We start from the raw sequence: 20,968 nt of genomic DNA, 5'->3' as shown, positions 1-20,968 counted from the left end.
GCCCTCTTTTGCTGGCCCCACCACCAGGCGAACCTCCCCCAACCTTCCCCAACCCCCAACCCTTCCCAACCCCTAGTTACAACTCACCCGGAACGGGGTTCTCCAGCCGTCAGCCTCAGGCACCTGCCCACAAGCAACATGGCGGCAAGGGCGTCGCTGGGACGCTGGGACGCTGGGCGGAGCCAACAGGTCTCGCGAGAGTCGTGCTTTCCAGCTTATATCCGGCTCCGTCAGAGAGTCTTCCGGTCTTTTGGTTTTCGGCTAGGAGGAGGCAAAGGTGCAACTCTCTTCGGTCGTCCCGAATCCGGGTTCATCCGACACCAGCCACCTCCGCCATGCCGCCCAAGTTCGACCCCAACGAGATCAAAGTCGGTGCGTGCTTTAGATGTGGCTGGGGCTGCAAGATGGAGCATCCCTCCTCCCCGCAGCCCATCGGGCCTCTGGCCCAGCCGCCGTAGCCTTTCCTACGCCGGGCTTTTAAGTTGCTGCCCGCTAGAGGCTTTTCCAGGGCTGCGATCAGGGCGCTGTGAGGTCCTGGCCGAGTCTCTTGACTTGTTCTGGGTCTCAGCTTCCCCACGTGTAAATAGGGAGGGAGGACCGGACGACCTGTGGTGGCTTTGCAGCACGCACGCCATAGGGTAAGGTTTGTGCCCGGGCGCTCCTCCCCGCCACTGGGTTGGCCGGCCCGGTGCGGATATCGGTAGCCGTAGCAGAGCCGAAGGCCGCTGTCCCACGTGGCGCTTGGAGCGATCCACGCCAGGGAGGACGCGACTCGCCCGCTGCGGGTTGGGTGGCCCTTCCGCTCCCTGCTGAGGCTCTCGGTGGGGTGCTGTTTCGAGAACTGACAAGCGGTGAGGCCAGCCCCAGAAAGATTCTCGGGGAGAAGGCTGTGGCGCGGGAGCTCCTCTTGCAGCGACACTGATGTTTTCTTTCTCCAGTGTACCTGAGGTGCACCGGTGGTGAAGTCGGCGCCACGTCTGCCCTGGCCCCGAAGATCGGCCCGCTGGGTCTGGTAAGTCATCCTCGTGGAGGACGGTTGCTTAGGTTCCACACTGCGGAATTGGCAAAGCCCTCCTACACCTCCTCTGAAGTGGAAGTGCCCTGGTAGCAAGCTCATACACGGGATTGGAACGTGCTGCTTTGAAGCTGTAACTTCCACTCTCCAGGGTCAAGATCCTAACTGCGGCCTTGAGCGTACCTGAGAGGTGGGCCAGAGGTCTTGCCTGAGGGTTTAGAAGGTAGCTCAGCGCCACTAGGCAGCCTGCTTAGCTAAATGTGTTCTAGTCAGGGCTGTGGGCCTATCACTGATGCGGTTAAATTTATCAGTAGAGAGTGTTAACTGGGGTATGACCTTAACGTAGTAGTTTGTGTAAACTTCTTAATATGACCAGCTTCACTGATGACCCTATTTATCCACTTCTCCAGTTCATGCTTTTACTGAGCTTGCATTTCGCTGAATATTGTTAGGCTTTTATTCCTTGGATATTGGTTTCCTGAAGCAAACATTGTTCCCACGTGGTCTTAACTATCTGGTTAAACACGTTTCCTTGGCTCTCCGTGTAGCTGGCACCAGCCGAGCATCTTTCTTGTTGAGGCTGGTGGTGGTTCGAAAGTCTTAAGTAGCTGATGCCCAGATCCCATCCTTGCAGAAACCTGGTGTCTGTAAAACTATCCAGGTGATTTGATGGATATAACAATCAATGGAAATTGCCGCATTATCACATGGGTCCTTATGGGAGGGTAGGTAGGTAGGTAAGGGACGTGGCCATTTTATGACGTTGTCTACTACAGTGATAGCCATGCCTTGGTTTGGTAGGTGCAGCTCTGTGCTTCAGACAGTGCCCTGTGCTGGCTTGGGGTGTTGGCCAAATGAGCGGGATGGGTTTTCAGACTATACTTCGAACTTAAGAGACCAGTGTGATACACCTTTTTTCTCTCTAGTCTCCAAAAAAGGTTGGTGATGACATTGCCAAGGCGACTGGTGATTGGAAGGGTCTAAGGATTACTGTGAAGCTGACCATTCAGAACAGACAGGCCCAGGTACTTGGTTTGAAGGGAAGGGCAGAGGTAGCAACCCTCTGGGATTTCTGTGGGGAAGGTTTTGCCACCTGCCCCCAATGATGAGCCGAGGGCAATTTTAAATGGGGGTGGGGAGGCTTTTTTGAGAGTATGGAGCAAGAAAGAGCAAAGATGTGGGCCTGATACTAACTTTTGTCACTTATGTGACACTGGGTAAAGTGCTTTGTGTCTCTGGGGCTAGGACATGTTTCAGACTGTGAAAATAACTCAAGAACGTACAGCAAACGCAGTCTGGCCCATGTATTTTGAGAGCCCGGTCACATGGCTGTATTGACGGTCTTCATTGGAGCTTGGAGTGGGGCTTATTCACATGGACAATCTCTTTTGCAGATTGAAGTGGTACCTTCTGCCTCTGCCCTGATTATCAAAGCCCTCAAGGAACCACCAAGAGACAGAAAGAAGCAGAAAAACAGTTGAGTGGCTTTCTCCTTGGTAATTTGTGAGTGGTAGGATCTACCCACCGTGATAACGTAGTGGCATGTTTTCCCTTTAATGAACCTGGGTGAGGACGCAGAGGGAGTTGATAAGCTGTTAGAGAGCCAGGCACCATCAGGAAGTGTCAGCGTGGCTCCCCAGTGCCCGGCATGGGGTTGGCCCTACTCAGGGCATGCAGGTGGGAAAGAGGGTGAAGTGATAACAGTAACCAGTAATCAGACCACTTCTGAGCTAACCTAAACCTGTCTTTTTCTTTTTTTTTTTTTCCCCATGTTTTAAACTGTCTCCTTTGTAGAAGATTAGCAGAGACTTGATTTTGCCCCAGCCACCCGCCACTGCACCTGATCAGTTTCTGTTGGCCGGTGCGGTCCAGTGGTGAGCTAAGAGTAAACCCCAGCTTAGGAAACAGGGTTGTTCTTCATGTGGATGACTCTGTGCCGAAAGCATGGGAACAGCCTGGAAATAAAGACGAGGGAGCACGTGATGTGGTCTGCTCTGGCCTTGGGTTGTGACCAAGCTTACAGTTTTTCTTTTCTGCAGTTAAGCACAGTGGAAATATCACTTTCGATGAGATCATCAATATTGCCCGACAGATGCGGCATCGATCTTTAGCCAGAGAACTCTCTGGTAAGTGGACAACATTGTTATATGGGGTGTATGCACCAAGTGGTAGCATTTCCCAGTTTGAAGGGACAGTCACTGTAAGACCCACAGTTGGGGTGCAGAATGGCTTGACATCAGTGAACATTTGGGGCTGGATGTGTTTAAATCTGGGTGTCAGGGGAGCCGTGGAGACTGCATTAAGGGCTTACAAAACTAAATGTTCTGAATGTTGGATTAGAGAAGTAGGGATGTCCTTCCATAAAATGGGGTTAATCCCTCATTGCCTGCTGTGATTTCCCTATGGGTATCTGAAGAGTGTGAGGGACTGAAGCTCCTCTGATGCTACTTTTCTTACTTCCAGGAACCATTAAGGAGATCCTGGGGACCGCCCAGTCTGTGGGCTGCAATGTTGATGGCCGCCACCCTCATGACATCATAGATGACATTAACAGTGGTGCCGTGGAATGCCCAGCTGTAAGTGACCTCTGTTTCACTTGGGTAAAGCAGAGTGAGAGCTGGAGGAAGGCTGGAACAGTTCTAGAAATGATCAATAGTGGGTTTGGACCATGAGATTTTTTTGTTCTATTGATGTATTTCTTTTTTCTTTCCCACAGAGTTAACTACAAAAGAAAATTATTTCAATAAAGGATCATTTGACATCTAGTGGACCTTTTGATGTGGCCTCTTTCTTGCGGGAGCTGGCTCCTTTGTGGTCAGAAGAGGGGCCAGTGGGGCACAGCCTGTGGCAGAAGTAACAGTTTGGGTAACAAGCTTCTGGGTGACAGACTGCTGCCCGTATGGGACTAGCTCAGAGGAGACACCTAGAAGGGAGGTCTCCGTGCTTTTCTTGTAGGCCACATATATGCATAGAACTCTTCGTAAGAATAAAATTCTTGGCCAAAAAGACGACTTGCACTTCAGCATGAATACATGGCCAGGAATCTGTGCCAGACCAGTTTAAATCCTGAGGGGCTAGGGGCCCACGGCCCTCCATGCAGGCAAGTGTTCACTATCTGTTCCGGTGTACAGCCAGGCTTCGGAAGCACTGATGGGAAACCAAGGAATCTGACCTTTGTCTTAAGTCCTTAAAGGTCATTTTCTAGTGGCATGTTTTTGCCTTTCCCAAGTCCCTCATTAGCCCCTCGTGATTTTTTTACTTTGAAGTGAGGTGAATGTGGAAGGATGAACCAAGGTATCTGTATACTGGGGTGAGCTGTATCTGAGTAGCTCAGAGGAGCTTCTGGATACCAGCCTAAGGGGGGGGTGGCTTGGGATAACCCAAGAACTTAGCTTCCTTGGCATGAGTCATATTCTTGTTTACATAATTTTGTCAATAGGCCTTTAAAGTAGGTGGGTGCACCCCCTGCCCCCAAGCGGGGTTGGAGAACTAGTGGGAAGGATTACCTGAGAACTCAGGTCAGTGAGGAAAGAATAACCGCCTAGGACCTGTACCAAGTGACCAAGAAACCAAAGCTAGAGGCCTTGGGTGGTGAAAGCTGAATCTGAAGTCAAAGGGTCACCTAACCCCAAACCACAAGGGTTTACTGGGGAGATGAGGTCGTGTTGGCTCTGTGGGGGTGGTATGCCAGAGGTGAGACCCAGCAGGGGAGAAAGAAACTCCCCAACAGTGAAAATCTTGCTCCAAAATTAAACTTCTTCAGGAAGAGAAGTGAATGACCCACTGGCCCATGAGGGAAGGACGGTGGACAGCAGGTTGTCCTTCTGGCCCTTAGGGATGTACTCTGCTGAGGGACTTCACTGGCTTCCTCTGGACATGCTCAGCCTGTTCTTCCCTTTTGGAGGTTTTCTTTTTAACAGCAGCAAACACTTGAACATATAATAGAGATTGGGCCTAGCAGTGTAGATTTTCCTATATAGAGCTTTAAAGAGTAGATATCCTGCCCCCACTGTTGATGAGACTGTAGCATGTCCAATTTTTCCTCACTTGAATTACTCCCCCACCCACCCCATCCTCTTTGGCCCCATTATGGAAACTTCATTCCTATCTAGTGTTGGTTCTTTTAACAGCTCTCATTCAAGAACTAACCATCCCCCAAACACCTGGCCTTTAAGAAGAAACCAAGTCAGGGCACCTGGGTGGCTCAGTTGGTTAAGTGTCTACCTTCAACTTTGGGGGATTCTGGAGTCCTGGGATCGAGCCCCACATCTGGCTCCCTGCTGGGTGGGGAGTCTGATTCTCCCTCTGCTCCTATACTCTTGCTCTCAAATGTCTTTAAAATAAAGAAAACAGAACCAAGTCCTTCACTCACTGACACCTTAATCTTTATAAATCAAGGTTCCTGCAGTGCTTGCTACACAAAAAGCAGCTTGGCTCACTGAGTAAAGGTAAGTCTCCAGTATAATTTGATGGGTTGTTGATGCTTATGAAGAGTTGAGAAAGAAGAGAGCTGCTGAGACCTTCCACCTGCGACATGGAAGATTGGGACTATTTATTAAAGGTGCTTTTGCATGTGACTCTGAGCTACAGACTAAGGTCCCGGGTCTCCACAGGTTTTCAGACTACCTGCATTTCCTGCCAGGTCCCAACCCACTTTGGTCCTCTCTGTGGTTACTCCCCAGCGTGGAGTCTCTGGTGTCTAATGAAGGCGGAGCTACACCGGAAGGCCTTGCCACACTCCCTACACTCATAGGGCTTCACACCAGTGTGAATCCTCTGATGCTGACTAAGGGACGAGCTCTGGTTAAACGCCTTCCCACACTCATTGCACTCGTAGGGTTTTTCTCCCGTGTGAATTATATGATGTCGGATAAGGGCTGAGCTCTCACTGAAAAACTTCCCACACTCGTTACATTTATATGGCTTCTCCCCAGTGTGGGTCTTCTGGTGGATGATGAGATTGGTGCTTTGGCTGAAAGCCTTCCCACACTCGCCGCACTTGTAGGGCTTCTCTCCTGTGTGAGTCCTTTGATGGTTTGTGAGGTTTGCGCTCTGGCTGAAGGCCTTCCCACATGCCCCACATTTATATGGCTTCTCCCCAGTGTGGATTCTCTGATGCTGAATAAAGGCGGCACAGTAACTGAAGGCCTTCCCACACTCCCGGCACTTGTACGGCTTCTCCCCCGTGTGGGTCCTCTGGTGGTTTGTGAGGTTCGCACTGTGACGGAAGGCCTTCCCGCAGTCGCTGCACTCATAGGGCTTCTCCCCGGTGTGAATTCTCTGATGCTGAACAAGGGCTGAACAGTCACTAAAGGCTTTTTCACACTCACTACATTTGTAGGGCTTTTCTCCGGTATGAGTTCGCTGATGCTTCGTGAGGTTTGCGTTCTGGCTGAAAGCTCTCCCGCATTCGCTGCATTTGTAGGGTTTCTCTCCGGTGTGAATCCTCTGGTGCTGAATAAGAGATGAGCTCTGGCTGAAAGCCTTCCCACACTCGTTGCATTCGTAGGGTTTCTCCCCAGTGTGGCTCTTCTGGTGCTGAGAAAGGGAGGAACAGTAACTGAAGGATTTGCCACATTCGCTACAAGTATACGGTTTTGCTCGGTGGGGCTTAATTATAGGGGAATTCTTCCTGAAGCTCTTTGGATGTGCTTCCCATTTCCGGGGTCTCACTTCCGTGGGAACTCTCTGTTGTGGAGAAAGGACTGGTCTCAGGTTGAAGCTCTTCCCCAGGTCACTGTTCCTGTGATCTGACTCCCCAGGAGGCAGCTCTATACTTGGGTCTTGGAATGAATCTTCAGAAATGTCATGCTCGGGTGGTGATTCAGACATAATCTTCCAGTCTGAAAAATAGTTAGAAAAGCATTTTGCCCCCCTTTGGTGGAAGAAAAGGTAATACCGACAGACAAAAGGCTGATGGGGTTTGGTCGAACTTCTGTGCGCACAGGCCTGATGCTGCCTCCCTCTCCCGCAATACTGACCACGATGGCTCTTCAGGTACGTCAGCGTGCCTGACTCCCTTTCCTGACCTGCCAGGGATGCAGAAGTTTACCCCAATCTCTCTCAGATGCAATGTTCCCTTCCACATTTCTGACCCTTTCCTCCACTTTGGCAACCACTGGACAGTCTCTACTTGTCTTCTTAGTCTCACAATTCTTGGTCTGGATTTGGGCAATCTGCTTACCAGGTTTAAATAATTCACTTGAAAAAGCTGATGGCCAATGCCAGCAAGATGAATTCTTTCACCTATCAAATCGGCTACATTCCAAAATTCTAGTGTCGGTAGGAATGCAGCATCATGAGATATTACACACTGGTGTGACCACCTTTCTGCAGAGCCATCTGGTGGCATGTGTCAACGAGTCTTTAAAATGCTGACACAAGGACTGCACCCGTAAGAATCTGTCCTAAGGAAGCACTGAAAAATTACACAAAGCTATGTTGACAGAAGTGCTCACAGCATTATTTGCCAAAGAAAAGCAAACACGCAAATAAATGTTTAATAAAGGAATGACCACAGTAGAGCCAATACAGGGACCCTATTTAGCAATCAGAAGCCATGTTTGAAATAGGCGCACTATAGTTCCTTCTGCAGAAAGGTATTTACTGAGAAAACACTGCAAAGATACACAGTATGAGTGTAAGCTGTGTTGTCTTTGGGTTTTGGCACCTGGGGCAATTTTTATTTTCTTCAATGCTTATCTGTATTTTCTAATGTTTTCCAATGTCAATATTATAATAAAAGTTATAAAAAACCTTTCAAAGAACATGAAGTGATTAAAAAAAAAAAAACTACCGTTACATGAAAAAAAGAAACATGTAAACTTAGACACTGTTATTTCTACTTTAGAAGAATGTACAAGCTCTGGTTTGAGCCTCCCCCTTAGGGGGCACCTGGCTGGCTCAGTCGCTAGAGCTTGTGACTCTTGATCTCAGGGTCATGAGTTCGAGCCTCACATGGAGGGCGGGGAGAAATTACTTAAAAAAGAAAACTTTAGAAAACAAAGAAAAAATTATCACTGCAATTTGTTATATGAGGAAGATGGAAGGGATGACAGGGACCCTGATTTTTTTATCCTGTTCCAAATCTCAAATTAACCTATTTTACTAAAAAAAAGTCATTTTATTATTATTATTTTTTAAGATTTTATTTATTTATTCGACAGAGAGAGATCACAAGTAGGCAGAGAGGAAGGCAGAGAGAGAGGAGGAAGCAGGTTCCCTGCTGAGCAGAGAGCCCGATGCAGGACTCGATCCCAGGACCCTGAGATCATGACCCGAGCCGAAGGCAGCGGCTTAACCTACTGAGCCACCCAGGCGCCCCTAAAAAAAAGTCATTTTAAATAGAATAAATAATATTGCTTTTATAATCAGAAAATAGGTATTTTTTAAAGGAAGAGTTAATGATTCTTTTTTTTTTTTTATAAGGTTAATTTTTTTTAAAAATTTTATTTATTTGACAGAGAGAGATCACAAGTAGGCAGAGAAGCAGGCAGAGAGAGAGAGGAGGAAGCAAGCTCCCCACAGAGCAGAGAGCCCGATGCGGGGCTCGATCCCAGGATCCCAGGATCATGACCTGAGCCGAAGGCAGAGGCTTTAACCCACTGAGCCACCCAGGCGCCCCGAGTTAATGATTCTTAACCCTTTCTGGGATCTCCCTCATTTTAAGAGAAAACTTTAAAATGTGTGTGTAATGTAGGGTATTTGGAAACAGAAGCGTACGGCCCCACGCACTGCTGTCTCTGGCCCTGGTACTTGCTCATAAGAGGGTGGAGTTTCAGGGAGGGCTACGGAGTTTCTGTTCTCAAGGGTTAATTTTCCTGACGATTCTTTCAGTTTCTACCTTATTTCTCAGAGGAAAGAATAGCAAGGTTAGTTCTGGGTGACCTTTACTTGAATTTCTATATGGAATCTTGACCCAGATAGCTTGGGTTTAAATCCTGACGCCACCTCTTACTAGCTATGTGATTGTGGGCAAATTATCAACCCATTTCTTGGAGGTATGATCTGTAAACGTAGCTCTCACAAAATTACTGTGAGAATTAAATGAGTTAAAACACATAAGGGACCTGAGGGATAGTTAAATGTCATATGAGTGCCTGTTATTATCTTAGGCTTTTCCTTGTAAGCCTTCTGAAACGGTTTCCCTCCAGAGTGCACTAACGCCCAATTAGTGCACTAACTAATTAGTTAGTGGATTGTGTACTAACGCCCAATCCACCATGAGCACAGCAGTCTCCATTTTGGGTTCAAGGCGTCTCCAAGTAATTCAGTGTCTGGATCATGTATGGCTTTGACAGCTCTGAAAACTTGGACCATCTATCTGAGAAAAGATGGAAGGAAGAAGAAAAGTGCCAAGAAAAGCAGCGGTGGGGGCAATTCAGGAAACTGCGTTTTGCTCACAAACTGTCCTACCTCAGCCCGCCTCACCTCTCCACCTGGTTCCTGCAGGAGACTAACAACGTCCACACCAAACGTGCCCAAAACAGAACCGCTGGCTTCCCCTTCCCAGCCAGTATCTCCTTGGAGTCTTCTTGCTCATGGTTTTGCTCAGGCCAGGGTCATCCTTAATGCCCCTACACCGCACTTCCAGTTTACTGGCAAGTCCTATTGGCTTCAACACCTACAATGTTCTGCCACCACCCACCACTCTCTCTCCCTGGTGAGTCTGCCACAGACTCCCAGCTGACCTCCCTGCTCCTACTCTTGGACCCTGGAAGTCTTATTCTCCATATGTTAATTTTTTCTTTAAAGATTTTATTTATTTGACAGACAGAAATCACAAGTAGGCAGAGAGGCAGGTGGGGGGAGGGGGAAGCTGGCTCCCCGCTGAGCAGAGAGCCCGATGTGGGGCTCGATCCCAGGACCGTGAGATCTTGACCTGAGCCGAAGGCAGAGGCCTTAACCCACTGAGCCACCCAGGCGCCCTCCATATGCTATTTTTAAACACAAATCAAGTATGGTCCCCTCCCTGCTCAAAACCCTCAAGGACTTTTATCTTACCATGTGAATAAAATCTGAACAAATTACACGGCCTCCAAAGCCCAGAATGATCTGGTCCCTACCACTCTCCCCCGCTTACGGAGTCCTAGGGTCTTCCGATCCTAATACAAGTCAAGCTCATTCCCAACGCAGCGCCTGAGCACCTGCCGTATCCCGGAATGTCCCTCTCCCAGACACTCACATGGCTTTTCCTTTAGACCTCAGTCCCAATGTCCCCTCCTCCAAGTGGTCTTTCCTAGCCGCGGACTGACAATGGCCCCACCTCCATCTGCAGTCCCGCTCGCACCTTCGTACTCCCCATCCCTATGCCCTTATCCTGCCTTCCTTCAGAGCTCACCTCACTGTCTGACGCTGCATCAGTAATTTTGTTCATTCATTTTGTTTACGTTCCGCACATCACAGGAGGTAGGCAGGGACTATGTCTTGTTCTCTGCTGACCTTCAGTAGCTAAACCAATGCCAGGATTTACCAAATGCTTACTGCGTATTTGTTGACTAAATGAGTAATAAATTCAATGTGAAAAAGGCAAACTGACCAGTTGGGCCTGGGCGAGTGTTAAGAGCCACAACAGAAGCTCCTAAAGCAACCAGTGAGGTGAAAAGTACTTTAAAGACCAGGGTCTGCCATCGGGGCGCGGGTGGGATGCGGCACCAGAGGGCTCTGAAAGCAGCCCACGGTGGCCGAGCAATGCCCAGGCTGCTCTGTGAATCTCAGAGCAGAGATGCGACCCCACCGAAGCAGGGTGTTAGTTACTCCAACAGACAGACTGAAACTTTTCTCAAATCACTTCACGATCATACAGCTAATACAGCTCTCCATAGCTGATAACTTTTTTCATGTATATTACTTCATAAAATAAGATTTTGTTACCTACATTTTTAAGACAGAGACAGAAGCGACCACATAACTTAGTGGTTTACTCTGAGTCTGTGCAATATAAGTAGCAAGCCAGGACCGGAAAGCCTCTTCCACAGGTCTACATCCAAACCTGCGTCCACACCAACACTCGAATACTGCAGAGCAGGGACTGTTGGTGCTAACACCCCTTCCCAAGTTGTTCCTAATAATGTGCTGATCTGACCTTTTTAGGATCCTGAAACTCTCTGAGGCTGTGATGAAACCTTTTTCCGGAAAAATGCAGCCACTGCCCTATGCACATAACACCACGAGTTCTCCACAGGGCGTTCCGCCCAAGGTAAAAGGCCCCGCACGGCAGAAATAGTGCTGGGCATCAGAGGGCCTTGAGGGGGAAGGAGTGGGACCACTGAGGCTCCTGCAAAAGGATTTCAGCAAGTCCAAGTGGTTCCTGGGTAACAAAAGGGCTGAGGTAACGCGTGACAGGCTGTTTAGAAAGTAGATCGTTACATGGGAAGGAGAGAGTTCTGACCAACTGTGCAGAAAATCTGCCAGAGGCATTTTTCATGGCCTTGTAGTAATAATAATCAGAAATGAAGATATAAAGCATTAGGCTGTATTTTTAAACAAATTTAAAGCTTTGTTACCATAAGGTTCTTAAGTTCATTCATACCTCTGATGCTTTAAGTTTAAAAATATCAGAGGTGGCTGGAGCCCCAGCGAGAAGCTCCTGAGGCCTGGCCAGAGGTCACACGTCCACAGGGGCTGAAGCACGAAGGTGGGGGTGGGATGAGCAGCCTGTGATGAGCAGCAGGAGAGAAACGCAGCAGCTATGGCTTCCCTGTTGTTTTTTCTGAGGTGCTCGCTATTAGCCCTTTAGGAAATTCTAGGAGGGTCTCACATAGGGGACGAGAAGGCATCCAATTAAGGGCTAGACAGGGGAGTAGCAGTAGGTGTCACGGCTGGATGGATGGGTAAAGGTGGGCACCCGAGAGCCTCAGTGAGGTGAACCCCAAGAAGAGAATGTGCTAGGCCAGCAAAGATGACTCTCATTCCCCCAGAGGCCAGCAACACCACCTCTGGTCCCAAACATCTCCCAGCCCAGGGGAACTTTGCCAGGAAGAGGCAAAGTGAGCTTTGGAATCAGACAGAACTTGCTTCGAAGCCCAGCCATGCCGCTTTCTAGCGTGAGGCTCTGAACCAGCAAGTCAGCCTCTTTCAGCTTTAACTTCCTCATCTGTAAAGTGGGGGTACCAGTATCTACCTCACAGCACTGTTAAAATCATCAAATGCTCTAATGTGTTCTTCCAGGGCTTCTGCTGTCGAGACTCCCGGGCTCCAGTGCTGGCTCACTTACCGGGGCAGGCGCTCCTCAGGCCTCCTCCCTGCAGCGCCCAGGGACCGTCTTCCCTCTGGTCCAACTGGGAGTTCACACTGGGCTGGGAAACTGGAAGTCCTGCTCCAGGGGAAAAACAGGCGTTAGAGATTTAGATTACATATAAATAGCCCCCCTCCCCCAACCCTGGAACTCAGGGACATGGAAACCCACCAGTTAGGTCATTTATTTCATTCATTCAGCAAATATTTACTGAGCATTCCGCTTGGTTCTGGGCGCTGGGGGACACAACAGTAATTAAGACAGATGAGATGCCAAGAAGGGGTCCAAGTCAGGGAGTTAAGCCCCCAAAGCAAGTTACTTAGAAAAAACAGGGACTTACTGAATATGGAGGAACTGGCCTGAAGGTCACCCTACTCCTCCTGGGAAATAAGAAAACAGGGAGCTGCAGTCTCAGGGGTTTCTCAAGACTGAATGCAGAGACCTTTCACTAGGGAGCCAGGAGGATAAACACAATCCCCACAATGTGTCCGAGCGACTTGGGATCAGTCAACACTGGCAAGTGCCACAGATACTCAGAACTGAGTAGGCTCTACATTTCAAATGGCTTCCTTACCCAGCAGGACCAGATTCCTGGCGTTTTCTGGTAACCCCTCCTTGAACCTTGGAGTCCTCGGAGCAGGGACCAAGTGCCTCCACCCATCTTGGGTAAAAGCTACAGTCACGCTGCTGAAGGCTGTGGAGCCCTGAAACGACACACACATTCCTTCTCGCCCACTGGCTTCAGGATGGCAGAGAAAAGCATTTAATGATCACTCTGTATGAGCCTAACACTATACTGAATACCGACACACAAAAATAAATCAAATACAGTCTCTTTCCATGTTTATAACTGACAGACTTTATATAAAAATGGATAGAGTACATACACAGCTGTATCTATAGAAAAGAAGGAAGGGGCACCTGGGTGGCTCAGTGGGTTAAAGCCTCTGCCTTCAGCTCGGGTCATGATCTCAGGGTCCTGGGATCGAGACCTGCATCGGGCTCTCTGCTTGGCGGAGAGCCTGCTTCCCCCTCTCTGTCTCTGCCTGCCTCTCTGCCTACTTGTGATCTCTCTCTGTGTCACATAAATAAATTAAAAAATCTTTAAAAAAAAAAAAAAAAGGAAGGAACTAGGCAGAAACTAACGGATGCTCGGGAATGAAACAAGCTAGTGTAAACAAAACAAAATTAGTTTTGTTAAGTTTATGCAATGAGAAAGCAGGAAGAAATGTGAAAGCTCAACTTTTCGGAGTGTTTAATGTATGTTCCCATGAACTTGGATATCGTACAGTAGAGCCCGACGTGTATGCGACCACCTGTAGTAACATGGCAGAAAGACAGGTAGACCAGATGCCAGGATAACAGAGAAGGAATCCTGCATGGAGGACAGAGGAAGACCACAGAGAGGAGGTGGTCTTGAAGGAGAAATGTTTTCAGGGGCACCTGGGTGGCTCAGTGGGTTAAGCCTCTGCCTTCAGCTCAGGTCATGATCTCAGGGTCCTGGGATCGAGCCCCACATCGGGCTCTCTGCTCAGCAGGGAGCCTGCTTCCCCCCACCCCCTGCCTGCCTCTCTGCCTACTTGTGATAGCTCCCTCTCTCTCTGTCTGCCAAATAAATAAATAAAATATTAAAAAAAAAAAAAAAAAAGAAATGTTTTCAGATGAAGAAAGAGAAGGTTAACCAAGGCAGGGGAGACCCCACGAGCAAAGGCATGGAGGTGGAAAAAGCCTCATGTCTGTTTTCAGAGCAAGTGATGGTACCTCCACTTATCTCATGGGCCACACCAAAAACCTGGGTGTGATGTTCCCCTTTCCTGCAGCTCCCCCTAAATCCCTGTGTCTTAGCTTTCCTCCACAGTGTCACTAGAGTTCACACATTTCTCTCCACGGCCCCATCACTGCCTTATTTGAAGCCAGCATCACTTTCCAAATCATGACCTGTAATTTACCTGGTCTTACAATCCATCCTTCATACCAAGAAATGCCATACAATAGGACAAAGAGCGTCTTCTTTGAAAACCATCAAATATTTAAAACATTTGGGTCACTTTATAATAGTCAAGAAAGTAAAATCCATCCTAAGATTTAAGTGTCATGGACTATGTAACAACAGTATGTAACTAATAAAGAAAACACTGTAGGAAGTACAAAAAGAAGTTTAAAATACTACAGCTACGAGATGTTAAAATAACTCAGTAGCAGGGTTAACACAAAATAAACGACAAAATAAAGGTATGGAAGAACTCAGCAATTTAATTAGTAAGGTTGAGCTAATAGAGCAGCAAACCCTGCATTCTGCAATTACCCTATACCTGGCTGTTCTGAGTTGACAAAAGACACTATCCCCATGGAGCACAAACCAGCTGAATGGGCAGACAGAGGAACCAAAGTGACGATTTGGAAATGTATAAGAAAAAAAGATCCACAGCCAGACATTTTCAACATAATCAAGAAAGGAAGAATATATTAGAAATTAACTCAAGAGGTTAAAGCATCAAACTTTAAAATAAATTTGACAAAGATGAAAGCAAAAAACTAAGAAAAAAAATTTGTTACTAAGAGAATCGATGAGAAAAATCCAAGAGCAGACTTTCTATAAAGGAAAAGAAACAGACCAATACCTAGACTAGTCAGGAAAAAAAGGAGAGAAGACAGTTCCTACCCTGGCAAAAGGACTACGAAAGGAATATACTAGAAATGGTTCCGTAGAATACTTTAAATGAGAGGAAGAAGGATTAATCACATTCTTCGAAGTGGAGATAAAAAGAAGCAGGACAAACCTGTTTTGGGAACGTAGAAAAGGAAGACTATGGGGGCACCTGGCTGGCTCAGCCGGTGAAGCCTGAGACTCTTGATCTCAGGGTTGTGAGTTCAAGCCCTGCACTGGGGGTAGAGATGACTTAAAAATAAACTCTTAAAAAACAAAACAAACAAAAAAACAAAACAAAAAAGAAAAGAAAAGGTAGAAAAGGACTGAAAAGACAAATGAAAATATTAAGTGTTTCCTCTCTGTGGGTTAATACGGGTGAGTTTTTGGGTTATGCTCTCTATGTTTTTCGAGTTTTCTACAATAAACATGAAGTCCTCTTATAATTAAAAAACAGGAATAAAAAAACCCTTTAAGATTAAAAAATAAGGGGCGCCTGGGTGGCTCAGTGGGTTAAGCTGCTGCCTTTGGCTCAGGTCATGATCTCAGAGTCCTGGGATCGAGTCCCGCATCGGGCTCTCTGCTCAGCGGAGAGCCTGCTTCCCTCTCTCTCTCTCTTCCTGCCTCTCCATCTACTTGTGATTTCTCTCTGTCAAATAAATAAATAAAATCTAAAAAAAAAAAAAAAAAAAGATTAAAAAATAAGTACAGAAACAAAAGAGGCTGCCTCTCAGAGTCAATTTCCAACTTACATGGGCCCCAACGGCGAGGAGGCCAGCGGCCATTCCTTCATCTCCTGTGCTTTCGTCTCCGGGAAGGGCAGAGTCTGGAGAAGGCAGCTCTGCAGGAAGGGAGAGAAATCAATGAGGCTTCAAAGTTACAGCTCAGCAAGCCAAAGAGTCTCACATTTCCACTCTGAAGAAGGGGACACTGCAGGCTGTAGGGGACCCGGGCTGCATCTGCAGACCGATTTCTCCATTACCCTTCCTACCACTGAATCCCATCAATTCACTCAGACACAGGGAGTCATTAAAGCAACAGACTCTCAAGTAACACAGGTCCCCCATTTACCAATGTGCAAATCATACAACCTTTCTAGGTCTCGATTTTCTCATCTGTAAATGGGAATGATAATCCCTTATAAAGTTGCTGGAAGATGCAGAAAAAGCAGCTGGCTCAATGCCTAGCATGTCAGTCCACAGTAAGGACGCACAAATATTACCACCTGCCGAGTTCGCGGGGAGACAGGGGTTCTGGAGATTTAAGATATTTGCCAAAATCAACAGAGGTAATGACCAAGTGGGATTCATCGAAGGAACACAAGATCAGTTCATCAGATGAAAATCAATCTGCATAATAGACCAAGGTAATGAAAAGGAGAAGACTCCACATGGACCATTTCTTTTTTTTTTTTTTTTTAAGATTTTATTTATTTATTTGACAGAGAGAGATCACAGGTAGGTAGAGAGGCTGGCAGAGAGAGAGAGAGAGAGAGAGAGAGAGAGAGAGAGAAGCAGGCTCCCTGCTGAGCAGAGAGCCCGATGCGGGACTCGATCCCAGAACCCTGAGATCATGACCCGAACCGAAGGCAGCGGCTTAACCCAGTGAGCCACCCAGGCGCCCCCACATGGACCATTTCAATAAATACCAACAAGGCCATTCTGTAAAATTTGTTACCCTTTCCTGATAAGATACATTCAATAAACTAGGAAGAGAACACCCTCAACCTGATAAAAGACCACTATGGAAAAGCCAGATTTACATCATACTTAATAGTGGAAGACCGATACTTTCCCCTAAGATCAGGAACAAGACAAGGTTATCTCTCTCACCACTTCTATTCAGTATGATACTGAAGGTTCTAGCCAGGGAAATTAGGAAGTAGCGAAAAAGTCATCCAGATTGGAAAGGAGGAAGTACAATTACCAATATTTGTAAATATGATTTTGTATATGGAAATTTTTTTTTGTATATGGAAAATCCTAACGAGGGGCACCTGGCTGGCTCAGTTGGCAGAGCATGTGACTCTTGATCTCAGGGTCATGAGTTCAGGCTTCACACTGGGTGTGGAACCTACTTAAAAAATAAAATAGCCCTTCTATAAAAATATATATATAAATAAAAAGTAGGAAAGAACCCTAAGGAATCCACACACACAAAACAAAGCCCTATCACAGCAAAATTGTGAGAGACAGGATAGATACATAATAAAAAGACAACCCAGTTAAAATTAGGCAAAGGATGTGAAGAGACATTTTCTCCAACCAATTTCTATACACTAGCAATGAGCAATCCAAAAGTAGGATTTAAAAAAAATTCCATTTGCAAGAGCACTAAAAGAATAAAACACTTAGGAATAAATTTAACAAAGGAAATGCTAGACACGTACACTGAAAGCTGCCAAACACTGTAGAAATTACAGAAGACATAAATAAATGGAAAGACATAGCATGGATTCATGTGTTGGAGGATAATAATGTTGGGATGGCAAAACTCACCAAAGTAATCTACAATGTCAATGTAGTCAATGTGATCCCTATCAAAATCTGTTTGAATTTTTAATGGAAATTAAGGAGATCCTAAAATTCATCTAGAAATGCAAGTGACCCAGAAGAGCCAAACAAACTGGAAAAAGAAAAAGAAGTTGGAGAATTCATTCACACTATCAAAACCTTGCACATGGGGCACCTGGGTAACTCAGTTGGTTAACTGTCTTGGCTCTGGTAGTGAACTCAGGGTCCTGTGATGGAGCCTGGCACTGGGCTCCCTGCTCAGTGGGGGCCTGCTTCTCCCTCTCCCTCTGCTCCTCACCCTGCTTGTGCTCTCTCTCTCCAATAAATAAATTAGAAAAAAAAAAAAATCTTTAAAAAAAAAAAAAAGATGGAAAACAACAAATGTTGATGAGGATGTAGAGACATGAGAACCCTCATACATTGCTACTGGGATTGTGAAATGGTGCAGTCACTGGGGAAAACCGTGGCAGGTCCTCAGAAAGTTAAACAGAGGTACCTTATGACCCAGCAGTTCTTCTCCTAGGAACATGAGCAAGAGAAATGAAAACACATCCACACAAAAACTTGTGCATCACGCGGCTGGGTGGCTCAGTCATTAAGCGTCTGCCTTCAGCTCAGGTCATGATCCCAGGGTCCTGGGAATCAGTCCTGCATCGGGCTCCCTGCTTGGTGGGAAGCCTGCTTCTCCCTCTCCCACTCCCCCTGCCTGTGTTCCCTTTCTCACTGTCTCTCACTCTGTCAAATTAATAAATAAAATCTTAAAAAAAAAAAAAACACCCCAAACAATTGGGCACCCATGTTCACAGCAGCATTATTCACAACAGCCAATACTGGAAGCCACACAAATGTCTATAACTGAAGAACAAAATGTGGTATATCCATGTATCGAAATATTATCCAGCCACAAAAAAGAATGAAACATTCATTCATGTTACAACATGGATGAACTTTGAAACATTATTCTAAGTGAAATAAGCCAGACACATACATTCTATAATTCTATTTTTTATGAAATGTCCAGAATAGGCAAATCCAGAAGAACAGAAAGTAGAAATCCACAGAATAGGGGAAGAGGAAATGATGAGTAATAGTTAATAGGTATGGGCTCTTTCTTTTTCTTTTTGCGAGAGAACAGGCAAGTGGGCAGGCAGGGCTGGGGTGGAGGGAGTGGGAGGGAGAGATTCCTAAGCAGGCTCCACACTCAGCACGGAGCCTCATTCCCAGTTTGATCTGCCGAAGTGGGTACAGGCTTCATTTCAGGGTAATGAAAATGTTCTGGAATTAAATAGTAGGGATGGCCGCACAACTCTGTGTCTATACTAAAAGTCACTTTATTGTAGACTTTAAAAATGAAAGTTATAGCGTATGAATTATATCTCAGTACAGCCTTGAGAAAAAGATCTACAAGGGTCTGGATATTGGTCTTAGTACAGACCTGATGTTACTGAGTTGTACCTAATTCCACTGTACCTTCTTGTCATCTTTGGTGGTTAGTACCAGTAGGATGACAACCATCCTGCTTGCTGTTCCCAAGTCTCTGGGGGAAGACAACACAAAATGCTGGATGCGAAACTGAAGAGCTATAGACCAATAAAGGGACCCCTTGATGTAAGGGAGGACGGCACAGATCTTGGTGGTTAAGAGTACATGTACGTTTGTTCTGTTCTAAGGATTGTTCAAGATGCTTTCAAAGACATTATTTTATTTGGTGCTTATGGTTCCTAGAGGTAAATGAGGTAGTTAACGCAATTTTACCCTTTCCTCCATGAAGAAACAGGTTAAAAGACCTAACTGGTATCCCATAGCTTAAACAGGAATCCTCGCCTTCTGATTCCAACCCAATATCCTCTTCCACTTCACAGTCCAACTGCGTTGAACTGGCTCTCAATCTAACGTAGAGCCAAAAGGCTCCCTGTTCTGAGACTCCCTGGCTGCTTCCAGAAAGGCTAAAACATCAGAAACAATAGGACACCCTGGGTCGTCCCATTTTTCCTCCCCAGGGCCCATTTCTCTAGACTCACAAAATGGCACGGGTCCATCAAGCAAGTCCGGGTAAGAGGTAGGATACTCAGATTATTCAGGCCTAAGCGCCTCGAACTTTCTTGACTCTAGAACTCTTTACTCAAAAAAGGGTAATAGGGGCACCTGGGTGGCTCAGTGGGTTAAGCCTCTGCCGCAGGTCATGATCTCAGGGTCTTGGGATCGAGCCCCTCCTCCGGCTCTCTGCTTAGCAGGGAGCCTGCTTCCCACCCCCACCCCACCCCCGCCTACCTCTCTGCCTACTTGTGATCTCTGTCAAATAGATAAAATCTTAAAAAAAAAAAAAAAAAGGATAATCCCCACTACTTGTGGAAAGGATAACCGAGGAGTTCTGGATCCGGTCACGAGCTGTATTAGTGGGCAGGCTGGAACAGGCGGATCTCCTGCGAACCGCTCTCTCACCTCCTTCCTCCAGCATTTGGGTCACACCACGTGCCACCGCCTCTCAGCAGTTCTCTGAGCCCCAGCCGCGTGCTGCAGTCCTGCTCTGACTGCTCCTGGGCTGGACTCTTCTCTCCGGTCTCTCCCGTCAGAGGCGAGGTCTGAGCCCGCGAGGTTGGGCTCTGGAAGCTGGGGTTGGGCCCGTCCAGCCGGGTCTCTCAGTTTTTCCAGCGGCAGCCAGGCTTCGCGGCTCGGGAGCCCGTGGCGCAACCACCGACTCGGTTTCAAGCAGAACGCCGCGTGGGAAAACCCGCTGCCGGCTACTCCAGAACGCTACGGGATAGCTGGGTGGCTCGGAAACCCCGGTCGCAGCCACTACCAAAACCCAGGCTCAGCTCCCGTGCCAAAGAGGACGCGCTCGAATAGCGCCACTTCCGGTCATGCGTACGGACCTCCCCGCCCCGCCGGACTCCATTTCCCAGAAGTCTCTGACATGCGCACCTGGCCAAAACCTCATTCACTTTCTTTGCCAGATTTGTGGTCTCTGCACCGTGTAGACCGTACTTCCCAGAGAGGCTCCGCCTGTACTTGCTCTCGAATCTCTCTCTTTTTTATTTTTTATTTTTCGAATCTCTTATTTATCAAGCTTTGTCCACATCCCATTCAGGTCTACCGGAATCCCACGGGGGGGGGGCTCTGAAGTGGGAAGCAACTTGGCCTCTAAGGATCACTTTTAGCGCAGGCGCAGCCCTACGGTGGAGCTGGTGGTTTGACTTCTGCTCGTTTTTCCTCCGTAGTTGGGCATTCCCTGGACAGTGGGTTGTGGGGGTTCTCTCCCTCTATTGATTTTTTTTTTTTTTTTTTTTGGACACAGAAAGCGAGCACAAGCACGGGTAGCAGCAGGCAGAGGGAGGAGCTGGCTTTACGCGGAGCAGGGAGTCCCATGTGGGTCTCCATCCGGGGATCCCGGGATCCTGGGATCATGATCTGAGCTGAAGGCAGACCTAACGGACTGAGCCACCCAGGCAACCCCTGCGGGTCCTCTCTTAAACGCAACCTTCAGCTCAGGGCCTAACCCTAACCACCTTCAAGGGTCCTCCACCCTTTGGAAAGTTTGGGAAGAGTAGAGGAAAGGA

At 47.2% G+C, this 20,968-nt stretch overlaps 3 protein-coding genes across 8 annotated transcripts in view; 1 reads left to right on the top strand and 2 right to left on the bottom strand.

The window, feature by feature from the left end:
- LRSAM1 (leucine rich repeat and sterile alpha motif containing 1) overlaps positions 1-219 on the bottom strand; it is a 40,301-nt gene extending 40,082 nt beyond the window's left edge. For 2 of the 5 annotated variants that reach the window (XR_014301992.1, XM_082695638.1), the window contains exon 1: positions 88-219. The gene's annotated coding sequence lies outside the window, so the exon portion shown is untranslated. The remainder of the gene's footprint in view (positions 1-87) is intronic. The other 3 variants (XM_082695635.1, XM_082695637.1, XM_082695636.1) reach the window with 3 other exon arrangements.
- On the top strand, positions 203-3,780 carry RPL12 (ribosomal protein L12). Its single transcript, XM_082695698.1, has 7 exons — positions 203-372; positions 939-1,012; positions 1,942-2,040; positions 2,410-2,491; positions 3,055-3,141; positions 3,479-3,591; positions 3,732-3,780. Exons 1-7 carry the CDS (start codon positions 336-338, stop codon positions 3,735-3,737), a joined length of 498 nt encoding a protein of 165 aa, XP_082551824.1. The 5' UTR covers positions 203-335; the 3' UTR covers positions 3,738-3,780.
- A 1,598-nt stretch (positions 3,781-5,378) lies between these two features.
- On the bottom strand, positions 5,379-20,936 carry ZNF79 (zinc finger protein 79). 2 transcript variants are annotated; one of them, XM_082695674.1, is made up of 5 exons: positions 19,854-20,936; positions 15,651-15,739; positions 12,826-12,990; positions 12,231-12,329; positions 5,379-6,858 (listed from the first exon to the last, which is right to left on the bottom strand). In XM_082695674.1, the coding sequence occupies exons 3-5, from the start codon at positions 12,971-12,973 to the stop codon at positions 5,687-5,689; spliced, it is 1,419 nt and encodes a 472-aa protein (XP_082551800.1). In that variant the 5' UTR covers positions 12,974-12,990; positions 15,651-15,739; positions 19,854-20,936; the 3' UTR covers positions 5,379-5,686. The 2 variants fall into 2 exon arrangements, with proteins under 2 accessions (XP_082551800.1, XP_082551799.1); XM_082695673.1 differs by having other exon boundaries at positions 12,826-12,955.
- Between the last annotated feature and the right edge of the window lie 32 nt (positions 20,937-20,968).

This window comes from Mustela nivalis (genome assembly GCF_964662115.1).
Source record: "Mustela nivalis genome assembly, chromosome: 13".
NCBI classification, from domain to species: domain Eukaryota; kingdom Metazoa; phylum Chordata; class Mammalia; order Carnivora; family Mustelidae; genus Mustela; species Mustela nivalis.
Note: the sequence above shows the minus strand (reverse complement) of the source record. Positions and strands in the feature narration are given on the sequence as shown.

Excerpts from the sequence above, each read along its gene's own strand:
- ZNF79 (XM_082695673.1), bottom strand. Across the intron at positions 12,330-12,825 it reads CAGGAATCTGGTCCTGCTGG|GACTTCCAGTTTCCCAGCCC; the intron begins GTAAGGAAGCCA and ends CCCCTGGAGCAG. Across the intron at positions 6,859-12,230 it reads CCTGAGGAGCGCCTGCCCCG|ACTGGAAGATTATGTCTGAA; the intron begins GTAAGTGAGCCA and ends ACTATTTTTCAG.
- RPL12 (XM_082695698.1), top strand. The coding sequence starts at position 336 with ATGCCGCCCAAGTTCGACCCCAACGAGATCAAAGTCG. Across the intron at positions 2,041-2,409 it reads TTCAGAACAGACAGGCCCAG|ATTGAAGTGGTACCTTCTGC; the intron begins GTACTTGGTTTG and ends TCTCTTTTGCAG. Across the intron at positions 2,492-3,054 it reads CAGAAAGAAGCAGAAAAACA|TTAAGCACAGTGGAAATATC; the intron begins GTTGAGTGGCTT and ends TCTTTTCTGCAG.